Source organism: Corvus brachyrhynchos, unplaced genomic scaffold, assembly GCF_000691975.1.
Source record: "Corvus brachyrhynchos isolate BGI_N302 unplaced genomic scaffold, ASM69197v1 scaffold106, whole genome shotgun sequence".
Classification (NCBI taxonomy): domain Eukaryota; kingdom Metazoa; phylum Chordata; class Aves; order Passeriformes; family Corvidae; genus Corvus; species Corvus brachyrhynchos.
In genome coordinates, this window is record NW_008238834.1 from 2158324 (window position 1) to 2178560 (window position 20237).

General features: G+C 42.8%; 1 protein-coding gene across 2 annotated transcripts in view; it reads right to left on the bottom strand.

The window, feature by feature from the left end:
• Window positions 1–20237, bottom strand: part of CABLES1 (Cdk5 and Abl enzyme substrate 1) — a 70039-nt gene that overhangs the window by 14350 nt on the left and 35452 nt on the right. The window contains exons 4-7 of one of the 2 annotated variants that reach the window (XM_008636811.2): window positions 13490–13567; window positions 3458–3557; window positions 1825–1981; window positions 931–1034 (exon numbers count right to left, since the gene is read on the bottom strand). In XM_008636811.2, coding sequence (XP_008635033.1) covers window positions 931–1034; window positions 1825–1981; window positions 3458–3557; window positions 13490–13567 — 439 coding nt within the window. The remainder of the gene's footprint in view (window positions 1–930; window positions 1035–1824; window positions 1982–3457; window positions 3558–13489; window positions 13568–20237) is intronic. The other variant, XM_017738289.1, reaches the window with a different exon arrangement.

Genomic DNA, 20237 nt, shown 5'->3' on the forward strand with positions numbered 1-20237 from the left:
TTTTGAAGAAGGAGCACCCAAGAGCCAAACTACCCCTGGGGTGGGGGCAGATAAGAACATACCAAGGCTGTATCTTTACATACATTAGCAGTTTCTTAAATCATGTCTTCTGTTCCAAATTAAACAAGAACATGGACAACACTTTAGACCTCAGTGTTTCAAATCCTATCATATCTTTACAGAGAAAAGAGTAGTAGAGGTCACCACTTTGGGGGAAAAAAAAAAGTAGAATCTTTTCTCTACTGCCTACTATTACTCTGGATGTATAATCCAGACAGATACATGCTCACATGTGTATGACTGCCCTGCATCTTGCAACAGTCCTGCCAAAACAGTTTTTGAAGGAACCAAAAAAAAAGGCAACAAAAGTCTGTCACCAAAGAAACATTTGGTCAGAGGACAGACCATGGAACAGTTATGTGTCTGTATCATTATGGGTTTGGATATAGTGAGAAATATACAGACTCTGCTCACAATTGCTGCAATCAAAGGAAGAACTATCCCATGGTGAAATAAATACCTGGGAAACAAAGCTGTTCAGAGAAGTGAATGATTAGCATCAAAACACAGCGTAGCTTCATGACTTCAGAAAAACCCCAGTGGGCATCCTCCTGTTTTGTAATAGATGCCAGTTTGAGGAAGTATATATTTTCCTCTAAATGCCAATGAATGGGTGCATTGTTTGAGCAAGCCTTTCATCTAAAGCATTTATGAAATACAGTGGTAATAAAAGCGTTTGCTTTTGTAATACCTCGATGAGTTTGTTTTAACATGTCTCGAGAAGTAACTGTCATTTAGAACAAAGCATTCTGAACAGCTCTTATTAGTAGATTAAAAATAATAATAGTCTTCTTAAAATACGGCCAAATGAAACCTCAACCTTCAGAATTTTGTTACCAGAATTTCTCTGTCCTACACAGAATCACTTACCATATATGAAGGAAATATTAAAACCCGCTTATGTTTGCCACATGGCCACTGGGGATCATCTAAAAGATTTGGGTCGTATTCAACAAAGTCTCCCAGGTCACTACCTATAAAACAACAGTTTAGATATAGAAGAAATGAATTAATTACATCAAGAAATCTCCGGACTTAACAGAAGTGGCAAGCGAGTTCACAGATAATGCACAATATTATCTCCATTCAAGACTTTTTAAAGACATGAAAAATTGCTCTAAATTTTGACCACTCTAAGCATTTCTATACTAAGGTGATCTGCCAAGATATAGAGGACCTACAGCTTATGAATTACCTGGTAAATGTGAATTTAGGGCTTAGAGAACTGCAGAATTATATAAAGCTCCACAATGGCTTTTATTCCCAGCAACAAGTTTTCATCTGTTCAAGCAAATGTTTTGATTCATCTCATTTATCATGCCAAAATATCTTAAGCATATAGTGCTTTGGCTTATGTTTTGTGTCCGGTTTTGTAAACACAGCCCTTTCCAGCCTAACAAAGGTCACAAGTGGAATTTACACCTTCAGCTTATGACTACTGTGTTGCCACTGTAAATTTTCCATAGCAAAGGAAGGTAAGGATAAGCCTGAAGCAGGAGGAACAAACAATGCTGATGACAGGAGGAGGCACGCCGGGTGCCATCGGGGCTGTCAATACAACCAGCGTGCTTGTGTATTTAACTTTCCATCCCCCACAAGCAAGCTTTCTAAGCAAATAGGGAATGAACTGTGTTCCACCCACAACACAAGACTATATTTTACCTAGTTTAAGCTAATGGGGGGCTGAAACACATCAGTCCTTTGCAATAACTGCCTACCATCAGGGTACCCAAGGATATTAAAACAAGCCACTTGAGAAGTTACCTGCATCAATGCTTCCCTGGGTGCTGTTAGCTCTTCCCAAAGAAAGGCTACGATGGCTTGCATTGCGGAATTGGGAGAAAGATGAGGTGGAATCTATCGTGTTTCTCCGAGTTCCCAGAGCATTGGTGGGAAATAGGAACTGTGTGTAAGAAACTGTCTAAAAAAAAAAAAAAAAAATGGACAGAGTTACTTTCAGCCCAGCTTGGATGCAGTGGGATGCCTTTGGTGCAATCCAACTGGAATCAAGAGAAGCCAAATTAATGGAGGATTTTCTGGATTTAGTAGTTAGGCACAGATAATAAAAACCAGTCACCTACATTTGCTTCAGTGCAGTCAGTTTATCCATGCAAAAAATGCTTTTGCAAAGGCATTAATTCTTCAGCAAAACAAACACACATACACACAAGCTCTAATACACTGAATTTACCAAATCCTACTCAAGGGTCAGATTTAAAAATATGTCAGTTTGGTCAGGCTTTTTCCAGTGGGCCTTCTCTGTACCACATTTCAGCAGCTTCTTCACTGAACTAGCATCATCTGTATAGGTCCCTCAGCACACAGAGGCAAATCACTTAAACATTGCTAAACTGAAGCACTTTCTCTGCTATTTTTCTTCCTTAGGGCTTCGTCTGGCAGAGTCTTATTGATGTAATAAGTGAGCTCCAGTTCACAGCAATGGTTGTGGGGGATCATTTACTACCCCCCAACATGGACTAAGTGTGAATGAGTAACTTGTGACAAAATTATTTTTAGAGTGCAGTGATTCTCTGCTTGTACCCCTGGCCAAGAAAAAGCTATGCCTTGCTTCTTGTTGGCTTATTTTCCAAAAATAACATTGCATTGAAGGAAAAAACCGAGCCTGAGACTCTAGACTGGTTTACGAGGAGGTCAGAACAGGTATCAAATAAAAAATGTGAGCTTTCATTATTTATAGGCAGACAGATTGTCCTCAGGAATTTACAGCCTGTAGTCTGGCCTGACACCTGGTTAGGTGAGCACAACCTGTAGCAGCATTGACCCAGGGCCTTTAAATCCATATATGACAGCAAACTGAACTGTCGAAAGTAAATCAGCTTTCAGGAAGAAACATTTTCTTCTATGATCAAAACTGTCTCTCCTCTACATATTTCCTTAAAATGTATCATTTCCCTAAAGATTCGTATTTGCTTATTCTATTCAAGAGAATGAACTCTTGGATTTTGAAAGACTCATCAGATTCGTGCTACTGTCTTCCTGCTCTTTGGAAAAATATATTATTAAGCAAAATGTTATTACATACAATTGAAAGCAAACAGGATTACAGCTACAACTCTCACCAGAAATTATTTTCAAGCTCCTAACAATATACCCTGCAGTGATACCTCCTACTAGAGCCAGGGGAAGGCTGTGTAATTCAGTAACGCTTTACAGACTTGGATATTGCCAGAGGCAAATTTCTTCAAGGATACAGAGTTGTCTGCATTGACAGCTTGGGCAGTCCTCATGAATTTCTGCTAAGCTTATTTACAGTTGCACATACTGTGCTTTAACTACTGGGTTACACTGCGCATTATATTTGCACTTGTTATTAGTTAAGCCATTTTTTCCCCTTACAAAATAAAATGTAAGGGAGTAGGAACTGAAGCATCCCCACCTTCCCATCTGCTCCGAGCTCCACACCTTCAAGACCAATTATGTCTTTCAGACACACTCCAGTAGAATGGCACTGGCGTCCACCATCCAGCTTCATATCCCTGAGAAGCAAAGAAGAGCAGAAAAAGCTCTTAATACATGTGCCCTGTTCACCTCCCACCACCAGTGCTGAAATACGGTGCAGCATTAATCCAGACATGCCAATGAAGCACAGATCAGACAACTCTTCCTATGGGAAGCACTTGTGTTGTGCTTCCCAAAGTGTGTGTTCCAAACACTTAACAGAGAAAACCCCCACTTTGCTCATGGTTGCAGCTCATACCCCACCTACGATGCATAGCAAGGTTCCTCTTCATTGGGTACCTGTGACAGAACCTGGCACTGGGAAGGAACTAGAAGTCATATCCACTTCAGGTGAGATACACCAATCCAGCCTGAGCACTTGACTGCCATGTATCTGGCCAGCAGATGTTCCCAGGCCACATACCCATGAAACAGAGGTAGTTTCTCATGGAAGATTCCAGGAAGGATTCCTGCTCCTCCAAGAACACAGGAGAGTGGCAAAAGCCCAGTGACTCTGCTGCTGGAGACTGACAGGAGAAACCCAGTTCTCCCTGACCCTGGCATGGAAACTTGGGGATCTACTTTAAAAGGACTGACCCACCTGGCATCTTCCATTTGGAGATAAATGAGATGCCTGAGACAAGCAGACTGTATCCCATGCTTTAGCCTCATGATAAAATGTGAGCAAAGGTAAAAAAGACTAGGAGCAAATTTGTGCTTCACTAGTGACAGCTGTACAGAACTCCATAATATTTATCTTGCAGTATTTTCCTGGCTGATTGCTGCCGAGGTCCAAGTTTGTGCTCAAAACTCTGCGTGGGAGAGATGCTGACATGGAGGCCGGGAGAGCCCCGCAGGCTCTTCACCCAGTCGCAGGGCTGGGCTATCTCCTGCTCTGACATACAACACACCCTCTTTCCTTGTCTTTCCTCTCCAACCTATCACACATTTTATTTCTCTGAAGCACTGCTATCCTGAGTCCCCAGTATGTCATGTACCTCACTGCTGGAAAAATCCAACACATCTATCTGCTGGAAAACATACTTCAGTGACAAAGGAAAAGATTGTATCAAGTTTCTAATCCCAACAAAGTCCTCTTAGTTTCTCGATTGGAGTTCACTTAGCACAGTGTCATATTATCATTCTTGTTTCCTGATATCATGTTACTGAGGGGCTGGACAAATAATTATGTAAAAATAACCCTCTGTCAGAAGCATGGTATTAGCCTCTCTGCTCCTGCGCAGAAAGTGCTTAAGGGAGCTATTTCTCCAAGAGATAAATGCCAAATTGTAACTATTTCAGCAGGTCTTATCTATGAAACAAACACACAATTTGAGGAAGCCTCTGAACCCCAAAATGAAAACAAATATCTGAACCACCTGACACCAGAATAGTGTAGTTTCATTCCACTCAAGACCTTACAGACACAGAGCAATAAATAATGCTGTTACAACTCTAAAAACATGTCATGGAGAAATTTTTCCATGTAATTAACAGACATGGACGGATAACTCTGCCATTCATCAAATGGAAATCCATCACGCTTTGAAGAGTCAGCACAGCAGCTTTAAAAAATAAAGGCCAGCTCTGGGGACTGGAAAGAAATCAGAGCTTTTGAAGCAGGGAGCATGGTCAGCTGGCAAGTGCAAGCACACACAGGAATGATTCCTGGACATTAGCTGAAGATCGATGGACACTAATGCCTCCATTTCCTCATCTTTTTGATGTTTCCAAAGAGGACTCTCCTTTCAGGACCTTACTGCAACACTGCAGTAATTCTCCCTGTTTTGCAAAGGCCACTTGAGGTGTTCCCCTTCTCTACATATGCTCTGTATTTCTCGATAGTATATGACTGCTTGTGTTGTAAAATGGAGTAATAAAATATTCTGTTTGGAGAGAAAACTGTCCATAAACCAGAGAATTAAACTCTCTCTCTTGAGGAAAATCAGTGCTAAACAATGTGCAGTTTCTTATGAGTGTATAAACGGAAAGGCTCACCCTGGCTTATACACATCCTCCTCTCTCTCATAAAAGATCTTGGTTAACACCTCATAAGGAATTCCTAAGCAACTTTACTGTATCCTTTTTGAGTTCCCTATCAGTATGACCTACAGCAAGCTAATAAAACTTTTGCATGACAAGCCTTTATTTATTTTCCCTCACTCCTATTAAAGACAAAGAGTTCAAGAATCCCTCAGCAAAGCTCTTGCTGGGACAGCAAGCCCAAAGGCTGCCAGCCCGCTGCTGGGGGAGTCTCAGCACAGCTGCTTCCTCCCCACAGCCCCAACATCCCAAGAACAACTAGGAAAGATCTGGGGGATGCTTTCCCTTAGCCCACTCCAAAAGGGTGAGTTGTGCCTGGGGAAGGGTCAGGATGGTTGTTTGGGTAAAGCCACTGCACCAGTGTAGCCATCCACTGCCACCAGATTCTTTAGGACACATGTCCTTGGCACGGCACCACAGCCAAGGGGCTCTGCAAGGCAGAAGCATATGGAGGACAGGCACTTCATATAAAAAACCAAATCAAGCTTTCACTGTGTTTAAGTTATTTAAATTACCAGTGGGACTCAGGAACTGCACAAACCAATATCCAGTAGTAAGCAGTGCTTAGAAAATGCAGAGTAGGAAAGACAGTCCTTGCCAAAGAGGCATTTAAATAAAGAAAACTTCCTACCTCCTCTTCCTCAGTTTTGATTTTCCTGCTTTATTTCCAAAATTGCTGTTTAAGAAACTTCAAGGAATTCAAGCAGACACCCAAAACCAAAAATGAACCATGGGAACTTAATTTTACTACCTTCACCTTATTTGAGCAGGGAAAGCTTGAGAAAATGAGAAGATCAGGGATAACATTTCCTTAGGAGGCAAAAAACTAGATTCCAGTTTCTGACAAAGTTTGGGGAGCTACCCTGGTTTACATCAATGTCAAGCTCTAGTATTCTATTCATGGATACCATTTCTGGAAGGCTGAGCAGCATTAGAAACTACCCTCAAAACAAAATGTATTGTCTTAGTTACCCATGACTGCAGAATGTTGAGGAATACATCTGGTCCAAGTAGCCAGGCTCACAAGCTGCAGACTGAGATGCAGACTGAGATGCAGACTGAAATGCAGAGCTCCAGGTAGGAGCCTGAGAAGGGAGGCCGTGAACTGCCAGCCTTTGGGATAACAGAGGGCGGGGAGGTGGGTAACACCAGCCAGGTGAATGGACACTGGGAAACACAGCGACATAACAAAGGAGATAAAGGCCATGAGCCAGTGAGGTGGATGGACACAGAGAGCAGGGGGGCAGGAGCCAAAGACTCAGGAGGATGAGGAGACTTCTGGGAGACTGTGAGGGTGTAAAAGCCCAGGGGCTCCTTGGCTGGGGATCCTCCTCAGAGGCACCAGCTTGAGCTGTTTCTGTGTTACTGCACCGTGAGTAAGCGGCTGTATGGAATGAGACATCTGAGTCTTTGCCATGGGAAACCTGGGGTTGAACTGGTGAGGAAATCTGGTCTGAATGGGGTGTGTGAGGAGTCAAGTGGGAACCCATCGGGACACTGGGGCCTCCTGCTGCGAAGGGGTTTCAGTCCCAGCAGTGAAAATCTCTGGCCTTGGGAGTGAGACCAGCAGCCTCCTGAGCAGCCAGACTGGATAGTTTCCTTAGCAAGAAAAAAATGACAGTTTCTCCATCTAACAGAGTTCACAGATTTTCTTGGAACCATACCAGGTGACATGGGATCCCAGATTTGTTGTCAGATGGTGAAAAGTTTTACTGAGCAGATAGATAAGGATCCAAACAAGCAATCTCATCCTGTCTTTTATTAGCCAGGCCAGGATTAAGAGAGTATAAATTGGATGCTGTTACCTTCGGAAGTATAACACTTCTTTAATGAACCAAATGTTATGCTTTGACGTGATCTACAAAGTCTCATGCAACACTCCTGCTGGGCACTTGCTCTTTAAATGACAGCAACAGTTGAGCACTCTAACCTGTGAATAATTTAGGAGTCCATGAAATATTAAACAGACTTCTAGATACATGAAAAAGCCTTCTGCTTATTGCAAAAAGGAATCTGATAATTATTGTTTAGAGATGTCAGCCTTCTGTGCCTATATTTTATGCTTAGCTATTCCTGACTGTTAAGATTTATTCTAAAAGCAGAAGAGGTTCATGAGACATCAAGAAAAGATGCCGTTCTCACCCATCAGTGTAAATAATTCCTACTTATCATCTCTGTTTATGAAGACAAGGACAATGACAGCTCTGGAAAAGCCGCACTGCCAGTCAGTCCAGCAGCAGATCTCCCGCTGCCTGAGGCTGCCTGCTATAATTGATCAAGAGCTTTCAGATCCTAATGCCATTAGTGTTGCTAGAACAACTCCAGCTGCAATTTACAGGGAGAAGGAGCAAAAAAACTCCTGGAAAGATGGCTCTAATGGGCCAGCCTCCTTTTTCTCTCTCCAAAGATACTTAGCTGTCAGCATGCCAGCTCTTTTCCTGATGTTTTGCCCAACAGAGAGTTAAAGTTCAAAATTTAAACTTATTAGCTTTGGAGATTTATTGGTTAATTTCAACCTAAGGGAACAGGGCAACTCACAAGAATGAGCAATGGTGGCTCTATAAAATTCATACATGAAATGATTAGTTTTGAAATGTCCTGTTGTGAGAAAAAAAGCCTCAGATTTGTGCCTTTCTGTAAAGCTAGTATGTGCTTGGTTTCATTTTTTGTTCAATTTGCGAGAAGCAGGGAAAATGGGCGATGGTAAAGAAAAGCAGAGATATTTCAGTTTCCCTGTCACAGGCTAAAAACAGATAGTTGTTCTTCCCCAGGCCTACAGAATGATAAATGCTCAGGAAAAGCACTCAAGATTGATGACTTAATCAAAACTGCTTCGCATACAAAATCTGTTGGGGAAGAACAGCAAGGATGTAACAGAGTATCCTGCTTTGCTGTCTGCTTATTGCTACTATCCATATGGCAATTTAGATGCTCTAATTTCTCCTGTAAATATTGCCCCATTTTCTACACTCACTAACCTGCCAAATAACTGACTGCAGCATGACAACCTCACATGAGTCCTTCTTCTCGCCTCATTTTGCATATGACTTTCTTACTCAGTTTAAACACTAAATATGAACAAAGACTGCAGAGTTCAGGTAAAGAAGGCTGTTCGGAATGCCAGGGCTATGGACTAACAGATCATTTTGGTTAGGTATTATCTGGGGTGATGGTATTGAAAACCTCTTGCTCCTGGCATCATTGGTTCCGGTCAGCATTTAGTTAAATTCCAAGTTAAATTCAGCAGTGATTTATCTTTAGAAACTGGATGAAGCTGGTTTAGTAGCATTTCTGAGAAGGACACACATTCTTTTTATCTAATGACTTGCTGCTTTACTTCAGAAGAACGGTCTGTTTCTTGGGCTTCAATCCATTTGATTACTCATACTGCATTATTTCCTTTAGCTGGAGGCAAGTTTCGTCAGATGAATACCTGTATTTTTGTCAAGACAGGAATATTCAGCAGCTATGCCTGCTGCAGGTAACTTTCTAACCACTTAATGAATTCAGTGCCATGAAGAATAAAAGATGAGGTGAACTGGCCATTTTTAAAAGGATGTGCACTATCTGATGCTCTGAGTTTTCTGTCCTGTAGCTCATCACCTCCAGCCCTGCTGTCAGGCAGTCACTTGCAAGCCCAGGTCTGAATGTTCCATGTAAGACTAACCAGGCTGCAGTGCTGCATTTGTGTCACACCGCCAGCTCTCCTCCTCCCCCAGATTCTCCAGATTAATCTTCTGGACAGGACTTCACAGGAACTTGAAAGCTCTTAAAAGAGTTCTTACAACATCACAAAATATATCATCAGAATAGGTACGATTTCAATCTGTGAATGCTTTTGCCATTGATACAAACAAGCCTAAAAAGTCCCTTTTCCAAAACACGTTTTGAAATCATGGAGCATAACGGTGTGTGCCAAAGATAAAAAACAACCCACACAACAGAACTATAAACCCAACTAACCACAATAGCTTTTATTCTTGGGGAGAAAAACAACACGGTACCTTCTTCCTCCTTTATTATACCTCTAACAGTGACAGACATACACCACCATTGTCCTTTTTTGAAATGGCTTAGGCTATACTAATGAGGACTGGATTGTTCTCACTTGGCTGCAAGCATATGCAGAGCATTTTTGCAGGCCACCGTGTCCTGCTGGCCACATGGAGCAACTTTGATGTCTGTGGGCACTGCCAGAGTTGTTTCCTTGGAAGCTGATGGAGAAGTGGTGCCTAGAAAACCTTCAAGAGCTGGCAAGCAATGGAGAACAGATTCCCTCCTCCCCTGCCCAGGATATCTGCTTTTTCCAGGGTAAGCAGAGTTGAACCTGGTTCTTCTCCATCCTGGCTGGGGCTACACGGTGGATCCACAGAGTGCCCTTGCACACACCATGCTGGGGAATGGGGTGGGCAGAAATCTGCAGGAACATTCCTGAAGACTGTGGCTGTAATGGTTCCTCTTTGGGGACTCAAGTGTCCAGAGCATGACCTGCCTAATGGCTAAAAGGATAATATCTGCTGTGTCTCATCCCTGTCTCCTGTCTCAAAGGCCTGAAATCCAATTCATCTCAAACCATCTGGAGCCCATCTCCAAGTGAGTAATTCCTTCAAGTCTTATTTAATCCATGGCTTCACTCTTTGGTTTGCCATGACACAAATCCCCTCTGAGGGCCCAGAGCAGGTCAGCATGTGGGTTTATATGCCTGTGCTGAGGGTGTGTGTCGTAGGACAGCTACGTGCTGTAGACCTGAGGCGTGTTCCCCTGCCCTGGAAGTGGAACAGTATCAAGGCTCAACTTTGCTTGCTGTGAGCTTCCACAGTGACAACCAACCTCTGACAGAGGTGTGTGCCACAGCAGCATCAGGGGATGCACAGGGTGCACCTCAGATAAAAATGGGAGGTCAACACCTCCAATTTTCTGCCCATCTATAGAATTAGATGGGGATTAATGCTTATCTGTGGCAAGGAAGATATGAAGTGGATACTGAGGAAGTTTCAACACTGTTCACAAAGTTGATCTTACCTCTTTCAGAATATTATATTTAAAGAAGAAAGAGGAACCCTTTATCCATTAAGGTTTCCAATACATTGAAAAAAGAGACAACTGCACAAACCAAACCTGCAGTACTAGCACTTGCCTGAACCTGTGCATCACACTATGACTTTGTATGTCATAAAGTGTTATGGTTTGACCAATACATAAAGACATCATCAAAGCCAAACACTCAGACAATCTTTCTCTGTGTCTGTTAAATTAAGAACAGAGGCAATAACACTGTTACAAGTCTTTTCACAGGTGCAAGACAACCTGCATCACTCCCCTTAGCCACCACTAAACCCTGCCTAGGGTCTGATGACTTTGGGTTGTAACATCAAGAGAAACTGCGGGCCAAGGAATGCCAACAGGCAAGATACTCAGCACCTCCTTCAGCTCCTGACTTGCAATGTAGCTTTCCTTACATTGTTTTCACCCGGCTACGTCTGCTCTCACACTTGCTCTGCTGGTCTAGACAGAGGAAGAAAAGTAAGCAATTAGGAAACTTATTCCAGGGGCACCTCAAACTTATTTTCCTCATGTACTTGTATGGCTCTCCTCCCTGCAATGCCCAGACCTCCATTTGTATTGGTACAACCACTTAAAAACATGGTTTGGAGGTTTTTGGAGAGGGTTCTTGCTGTTGTAGTTTGACCTCTGTATGGAGGGCAGGCAGGCGAGGGCCACAGTTCTACAGTACACTGCTTGCACCTCATTGGTGAGGAGTGTGCTGCCCCATCCACACAGGACAGGTACATAGAGTTGTGACTTCAGAAAGTGCCTTTTACCATGTTTTTATAATGGATCTGCTCCTGCAGACTGTATCTACGAGCATTGGTAGAGTACAGCTCTTCTGTACTGCCTACAGTACAACATGGGCTGGCAGCTTCCACAAAACAGCTGTGCCTGGAGATTTCCTCACTGGCCACAGTGCCTGTGAGTTGGAGCAGAGGTGAAGAAGCAGCAGCAGCCCCACTGTGTGCTCCTCTCACATAGAACAGTTCCTCCTGCCTGCTCATCCATCCTACTCTCCCACTCCTGCCGGGGCTTTCTCCAGTCAAATTTCAGATGTGCCCATGGCTCCCTGCAATGACCTGCTTCTTTTCATTAACTATTCAGCAATGTTTGCAGAACACAAACCAGTTGGGATGTCTTGCCTGGGGACAGACATTAGCAATCCAGAGATCCAGAGAAAACAAAGCTAAAGGATGCTGTCACTACAGTACTTCATAAGAGTATCCAGTGTCTCTCCCCACTCCTATTTCAACATCCAAAATGTGCAAGTAAGCAAGCATTGTGCAGCCTGAACAGAGTGGCCACAGTTTATGCTATACTGCCTCATCTGTTCTTTGCACCAGCTGTTCCTGGAAGGAGGTGCCACTGAATTGTTTCTCTCTTCCTCTGATGCTCTGGAAGAAAGACAGAGGGCATTTTTAAAAAATCTTGGCCTTTTAGCAGAGGGAACAGGGTTGGATTGTTGTGTATTGGCTATTGCTACCTTCTCATCCCATGCCCTTCTTGCTGTGCAAGCACAATACAAGACATGACATGCTGAAATAATATTTAGTTTTGCAGCTGGGCTCATTACTGGTGTAATTTAGAAGGTATAACCAGTCATCAGAATTTCAAAATTATTCAATTTTCAATAAAGAGGCAATTTCCACAGGATGATGACCATAAAAGAATGACAGTATACTCAAGAACAAAGAACAAATCTGCCAGTCTGACAAGGATTTCCCTGATGTGTCATCACAGTTTAATTAAAATTTACTGTAAGAGAGCAGACCAAGTCAACCCTCCAACAAAGGTGCTTCCTCCTTTCCTTTGGGCAATAAAAATAATCTCCCTTTGTTTTAAATTACTGGTGCAGAAAGAGATTGCGACAAATCATTCTCCAGAACTAAATAGATGGCTGAAAAGTATGAGCCAAATTCATCTTTTATACAGTTGATAGATTTGACTCTAGATGATTTGTGGCTCTTTCAAACCCACCTCAGTGTATCAATTGGCTATTTCCCACGAATTTTGTGCTCTGCAGTCACTAAGTCAGCCACAAGGACTTCTCAGGTCTCTGGCAAGTGGCCGTGGTGGCCACGCTTTTCCCCCCTGTCCCAGGGTCACAGAGCAGCTGCCCACCAGCACTGCCCACCCCAACCTTGCACTGCACCTCTAAACGCACCCAGCTGACCATCAGAGCCTGTGAGGCCATGTCTTCCAGCCAAAGCCAGTTTCTTCCACTTCTGTGGTTTCACTGAAAGAGCTAAAAGCTTCCTCAGTCTTTGGAGAACTACTTCATTCCGAAGGAACTTTCCTATCAGAGCTACAGTGTCTCAGCATGTCAGGGGATGCAAAGCAGAGCTGCAGGGACAGCTATGAACCTGTAAAATACTATGGCCAAAATAATGTCTTCACTGACTGAACAATCTGACCAGTGACTAAAAGTATTAAATTAAAAAGTATTCTGTTTAAATCCAAATACTTCTTTATAGCTCTAAAAATCTAGATACAGTAGCACCATGTTTGCATTGGAGAATGAGAAAGCTAAGATGGCTTATACAATTAAAGTTGTGCTGTCTAGGGTCTTTGTTTTGTCAAAGATGAGTGAAGTCAGAAGAAACAATAAAAACAGTGCATTTTTCAAGAACATTGATTTCATGGGGATAGTTTTCTCCAGCGTAATAATCAAAGACACCATAACACACATATATAAAGTGGGGACTGAGAGCTGTAGTTTTAACCTGGTAATGGTCCACAAGACAAGTACACCTAAGAGCATTTATCTCTTCTCAGAGCAGACATGTAAAAAGCATTAGCCTCCATCATGCTGGTGTCTGTTATCAGGTCTACATGCAGGCCCAGAAAGACTATGCAGTACACGTATAAATATACATACCCGACTTGGGTACAGTCTCGATATGGCAGCACTGAAAATATGCTACAGAAGGATCTTCTGCTGCTGATAAGGACTATTCTAAAATATAAAAGAAAATAAAAGACATCAAAGACTAACAATGAAAAATCCCACCACAATAATCAAAGCAAACAGATGTTACCATTGAGGAATTTGCAATCATAAAACTTCCATAATGGACAATTTCTCCATCCTCTTCCACATCTCACAGATGTTGTGCTACGGAGCCTTTACAGAAGTGCTAAAGCCTGTGCCGCAGCAAATCAGCAGTGAACGAGTAGTGGGGTCCCATTCCCTCTAAGGGCTTTCTAGGAAGACTATCTTGAATATGTGACTTGGAATCCAGGATAGGTGCTTTCTTAGGGAAAGGAGTTTCCCCAGAGAGGCACAGGATCATTCTGTCAACTCACTATAATGGCTGAAATTCAACAGACAAATCCAGCAGCAATCCAGGTGATACACACTCTGGCTGCTGGTTGTGACCTCTCTCTGCTAAACCAAAGGACTCCCTTGATAGTCAGCTTTTTGTTCCTGAAATAGGCTTCATCCATCAATCAGGTTTGCGATTATCCTAAGTTTTCAGATCCTTTCACTGTTTTCAAGCTTCCTCCTTGAGTCTTCTCCAGTTTTTCCACATCACCTTTCTTGTCTCCAGACATTATCCCTGACCTCAGCAGTTGCACATCTTCCAGTCTTACCTTTAAGATCAGTGTCTAGCCGTGACACCCTGCCACTCTCTGTGCTCTATAATCACACTAGACCTCTTGGTTATGATGTTGCATTGACACTCAGGCATAACTGATCCCACAGTTCCCTGCCATTTGTCCTCCAGCACTACATGTGTCTTGGTCACTGTCAGGGCTGAATCCCTCCTCCTCTAAGAATGGCTTGCCCTTATTTCTCATAGACAGTTAGCTCAAGATTTGGCTATATGAAAGCATACATTATCTACCTGCAGGAGAGCTTATCTCAGAATCCAGGACACTCTTAGAGCAAATGCCTTGCATTTCTAACCAGTCTCCAAATCTCTGCAACATCTGCAAAGTCACTGTGTGATACTGTCCTGGTTTCAGCTTGGATAGAGTAGATTTTCTTTAAATCCAATAGCTTGGAGTAGCCCACCTGTTACACAGCCACACTGTTGCCTTCAGCCATTGAGCTCTGACATTTCATTAAGGAGCATCAAAACCACCCTGAGGTCAAGACCCACATTCCATAAAACAGAGCGGAATGCCAGCAGCTACACTACTAAAGTTTTGGGAGATGAAGACTTGCAAGAAGCCAAGAGAAGTTTGACCAAGCAGTAAGATATAAAATGCCAATAAGTAACTGCTTACAAATATACCCTTCTTCCTTGTTACCTTCAGGACACCAAGAATTGTACAGTTGTACAACTGACCCTTCTTCCCTCTAAAGGCCAACAGGCTGCACCATGTCAAATTCCTGTAAGACACAGTGGCAGCAATTTGTGCTGTTTCCTGATCTGATTAGTGTTAGAATTCACTGATATCTTACCTTTCTAAAAATCTCCACTTGTGGTGAAAATGCTAGGACCTACTGCTACATTGGTTGGCAGGGCTATTGCACTTCCTTGCTCCGCTCTCCAACGCTGACTCTTCTGACATTGTGTCCCACAGACCTGTATGCGAGGATTTAACCTGAATTTTTTATCCACTGTCCTACACTGGCCAAAGCTGGACAACAAACCCTAGCAAGCACTTTTGCTCTTTGCTGTCCAAAAACCATCACACGCACCTATGAATCTCCCACCAGTTACGCTGCTATTAGAACACTGTCTCCTTAAGGGACCAGCTTAGTCATCGTTCTTGGAAAAGGTTTAGCTCCCCAAGAGAGCTGCATGTAATCCTTGGAAAAATGCAGAATGATCGATTTTCCTTCTCCTGGATTACTCTGCTACAGCAATCCTATTTTCTTCCTTAAAAGCCCGTTTAAAAGCAAAGAGGGATTTACCCTTTAATGAAGAAGGGTTTCTAATAATAAATGTGCATACAGCTTTAGATAGTTCTCCTGCAGCAGATGAAGTACATTTCATTGTTGTCTGAATGCTGTAATACTCCTGACCCAAGGGAAATGTCTCAGATCCTACAAGATAGTCTCATGGTGTGGCAGTAAGATATAGAGCAGGCAGGAATAATTTTTCCCATTTGAGAACAGCAATCCACAAGCAAAAAAACCCCAGCATATGATTAATTTTGTGCTTGCTACTGCTTACTGCTGAATGGTTGCTACTCACAACAGCTTGCTTGTTCACTGGGAGCCTTGTTTGCTGATGTATGAAACTTGGCACAGGTTTCGAGGCTGACATCAGAAAGCATCTTTGAATTCGGAAAACCACAGTACCCACTAAGCATATTATCCCCCTCCCTCTGGTTGCTTCTGGAAATACAGCTCTTCCACCAACGCCCTACACCTCCCTAAAAATACCACTCAACTCTTAATACTTAAAAGAAAAACAAACTGGTGCTTCCATGTCCACAAGCAAAGACAACAGTAGGAAGTTACCACAGAACTGTGTGTATCAGAAGGAATCAGACAAGAAAGGAAATAAAAAGCACCAGCCCAGCCTCTATTTTTTTTCAGATTTCTTTCCCTTGGGACCCAAGTATTGCCTCTCTTTCCATAAACCGGCGGACCCTCTTTACACAAAGATCTCCCAGGCAGAGCATGAGAGGACCTCACAGCCTCCACTGCCAGGATGCCACATAAACCTCATCTGCAAAGCTGCTGAGGGAGGGTGATGCAAAACAGCTTTAGGAGCTGGACTGGAAAGGAAGCAGGGAAATCAGTGGTCAGATCCTCATCATGGAGGGATAAAATGGCATTTTATGTATAGGCCTGATGACTTGCATGGAAGCAAAAAATTTCTGAAGGCCTACAATGGTTTGCTGGGGCAGAAAACCCAGAAGCTTGCCACAAAGCTTGCTTTGGAGAAGAAGTTGTAGTGGAAGTCCATTGCTGTTCAAAAAAAATCAAATTATTGCTTATGGGAGAAAAGTATTTTCCTGGATTTCAACTCTTCAACAAAGGGCATCTAGAATCTTGCACACCTCTGAAGGAGCTATCTCAGAAGCTGTGTGAGAGTGTTTACATGCCTTGATTCCAACTGTGCCACCTAGACATGTTTAAAACCACCTCATAAAAAGGTTTTCACTCTTTAATTCTCCCATTTCACCGAAAAGTTGTACTAATCACTATGGTTCAGAGCAACCATTATGTTGCAAGAGAGTTTTGACAATGTGCAAAGGCTATAAAAGCTAATCTTCCAATTTCTTTATGAAGTGTATACTGCAAAAAAAACTTAATGAGCACAAAGTTCTCGACAGAATCAGTAATTTGTAAAGACTTGAAGAATAATGTCTGCTTTCCTCAGCATCTGTCTAGGGTGGACTGTGTTGCACCAAAAGGCTGCCATCAGGCAGTGTGATATACATCATATACACCATGCACAGGTGGAAGACTGTAGCCTCTTTCCTCATTCCTGATTGGTGATGATTGACTGCCAGGGCTCCGCTGCCCTGCACACAAACAATGGATGCTGTCGGGGTAGCAGCCCTCATTTTGGAGTCTCACAAGTTCAAGGGCTGTTAGAAGGTGGCTGAGAGCAATTATGGACTGTGAGGGTGCTGCCAATCATCAACCTCTTAGTCTGCATGTGTGTGCCATTAAGAGAGCAGCAAAAGAGACCTTTCATGCCGGTGTTTGGTGTTCCCTTAGATGTGTTTGCTAACAAAAAACTGAGAAAGCAGTGGCATGGGGATGGGAGAGGAACGTTGTTTTACTGCTTTTTATACCTGCTCTATACAATAACTCTAGTTGTTCCTGTCCCATTCCCAGCAGGAGTTGTTAGTTCAGATGGCTCAGGCTGCCATTTCAGTGGCTCATTTTTGCTGATCTTCTGCTTCAGTGTTTATGGAGGCTATCACCAATAAACCTGCTGAGTAAAGGGGTAAAACCACATGCTGGTGGCTACCTGTGCTAGTTTGTATGTCAGGGTTGACTTGTCTTTGTCTTCAAATTTATTTTGTGCTGTTTTACAAGACTCTTTTGCTAACACAGTCTAGGAACCCTAATTTTCTAACTCCTTTAATAAGCCACGACCTACAAATCCAAAGAAACCGGTTTAACCAGTGAACAGAAGTATCAACAGGAAGCTTTTCAAGGACTCGCTGATAAGCTCCAGTCTGTGTATTTTTCTGTAGGAGCTTTTTCTCTGTGCTAAATAGATGAACTCTTATTTTAACCACAGCGGGTCCTGCCTTGCTGCAGGACTGCCAAAGGCTGGACCCAGAGCATTGTTGCTCAACACGTGTCATCCCTGAGGCTTAGAGGGAAGAGCTCTCAGTGCCACAGGACAAGGAACACACCACTTTACAGGTTGAGAGATGCAAACAAGGGCAGTTACCTGAGAGAGGAGCCCTGAGCCATCACTCACACTGCAGTTTTCTTTTCTGGGACAGTCACAAGCCAGTGAAATGACTTCTGAAAGTGCTGGCTATTTTAAAGTCCAGTCATCAAATTCACCACCCAACAATATATTCAGTGTAGATGTTTTCAAAATTGGGTTCCTGATCTTAAGTAAAAGACTGACATCCTGTGACAGAAGGGTCAGGGGTTTTGGAGGAAGCTCAGAGAGTCTGACTCCAGCCCAGCTCAGTGCCTGCATCCTGCACAACCATGCATGAGCCACCTGGGACAAGGTCTCAGGCATGGAAAGGAGCCCAGGAGGGTTTTCTATCCATTACAACACCTGTGGCTCCTCTGTGTCACAGGGAACTGGGGAGAACACCAGCTTCAAAGGTTTTAAGGTACTCAGAAACACTGTTGATTCTAGGATGAATACATAAAGCAGATCCATCCGTATTTCTAGAGGTCTTTTTCATCCAGAATGCCTATTAACTTCAGTGACTGCATCCAGACCCCTGGGAAAAACAGTCTGCACTCAGATTACTTACTGCTAGACAAAGGGGTGACACAAAGCGTTAACTCTGCATTTTACTTTTAGCTAGTATCATTGTGGCTCTATGGCCATAGGATGAAAACTATTTCCAAAACTGTGTCTCTTATTGTATTTATATTCTGGATAAAAATATCTTTATTATGATTGTGGAAATATTCTGGAAAACTCTGTCTGCTGATAAAGATAAGAAGCCAGTTGAATAACAGAAGCTTTCTCACTGCTGTCTTAGCAAGAAAAATACTCAGTTATATTGTCAGGCCTAATGCCTGATCTATGAATTAAGATAAAATGTTGCACATATGCTACAAATACTTTTTTGCAAAACATGGAGAAAAGAGTTTACAAATCAAATATTTATTCATTCTTTTGCAGAACTTGACTTTCTGTCAAGTTTATTTTATATGCACATCTCAGAAATTACTTGCTCTCTGTGCAATTTGTGTAATACCTTGTAAGTATAATTTGCTGTAAGAAATTCCCAGAGAATAGATCTACTTATGCACAAAATGGACTAAAATTAAAGGGCTGCTTTTCAGTGTTTGATTCCACATGTATTTGTGATAAAGACAATAACCAGCGGCTAGTCAGACAATAGGCAAGTCAATAGTTCTGTATGTGTCTGTTTGATACAAAAGCTGGGTCTAAAAGCGGTTTCTAAAATCTCTCAGGGACACCTTCTGCAACATTTATGTTGATTACTACCTTTCACTCCATTTAATTGTATGTATGAGAATAACAGTGAAGAAAATTTTTCTTGAGTCAAATAACACCTACCAGAACTCAATTCATAAAACCTGTGGTTCAATGCAATGTTAGAATTTCTATTGATGTGGTTCCATGTTTGATGGAAATCAAAGGCTGCGGGCACAAATTGGTCCATCAGAGCATACATGGTTCTCAGCCATGGCAGCTTCATGAGAACAGGCACGTGCAAGGATCAGCTCTCACTGAGATAGTTTAGTCTACAAGCAACCTATTCAGGTGGCCTAGTTCAAACCTATTCAGGTTTGGAAGAAGAATAAAAAAAATATCATGAGGCATACAGAGAAATTGTCTTTGGAAAAATCAGAGAGGATAGGTATCTTCTTTATAAACAGGGAGGAGCTAGTTTAACTTCTGAGCTCGATACCACAAGAGAGAACCCATTTTGCTGATGGAAACACCTTCAGCTCATGGGAACACCATGCCTTTGCAGTAAGCCAAGCTGCTGTACATGTCCCCCCAGTGCCTATGGCTGTAACCTGGGTAGTCCACATCCCAGTTCAGGGTGTGCTGCAGCCACAGGTGCACCCCTCACACATCCCCTGGAAGGCTCTCTTCCTACATCTGCCATGGAAACCAGGATCCCATGCCTCATTTTGCCATGACCATCCTCGGCTGTGCATTTACCAGCAAGCTGTATCCACTAAAAGATGTTGGAAGTATCCTTGAACCATGGCTAAACTTGGTCCAGGCAGGTTCAGCTACGTGCCCCTCTCACACTTAGAACCTGGAAACACCCTTGAAGAAATGCAACCAGATTATGCCTAGTTTACTCCAACAGCATTACAGATTTTTCTTTTAGGCAGGTTATTTGTATTAAGGAGACACAGGTCTTAAAATGTGCGGGCTAGCATTTTCACTGACCGGTACTTCCCTGGGGGACGGAGCATGCACTGCAGCCTGCACCCTCAAAGATTATTTGAAAGGCCATTAGGAGATATGTGGTGAGTGGCAGTGGCTGTGCTCTTGCAGGGGGATGCCAATCCTGCC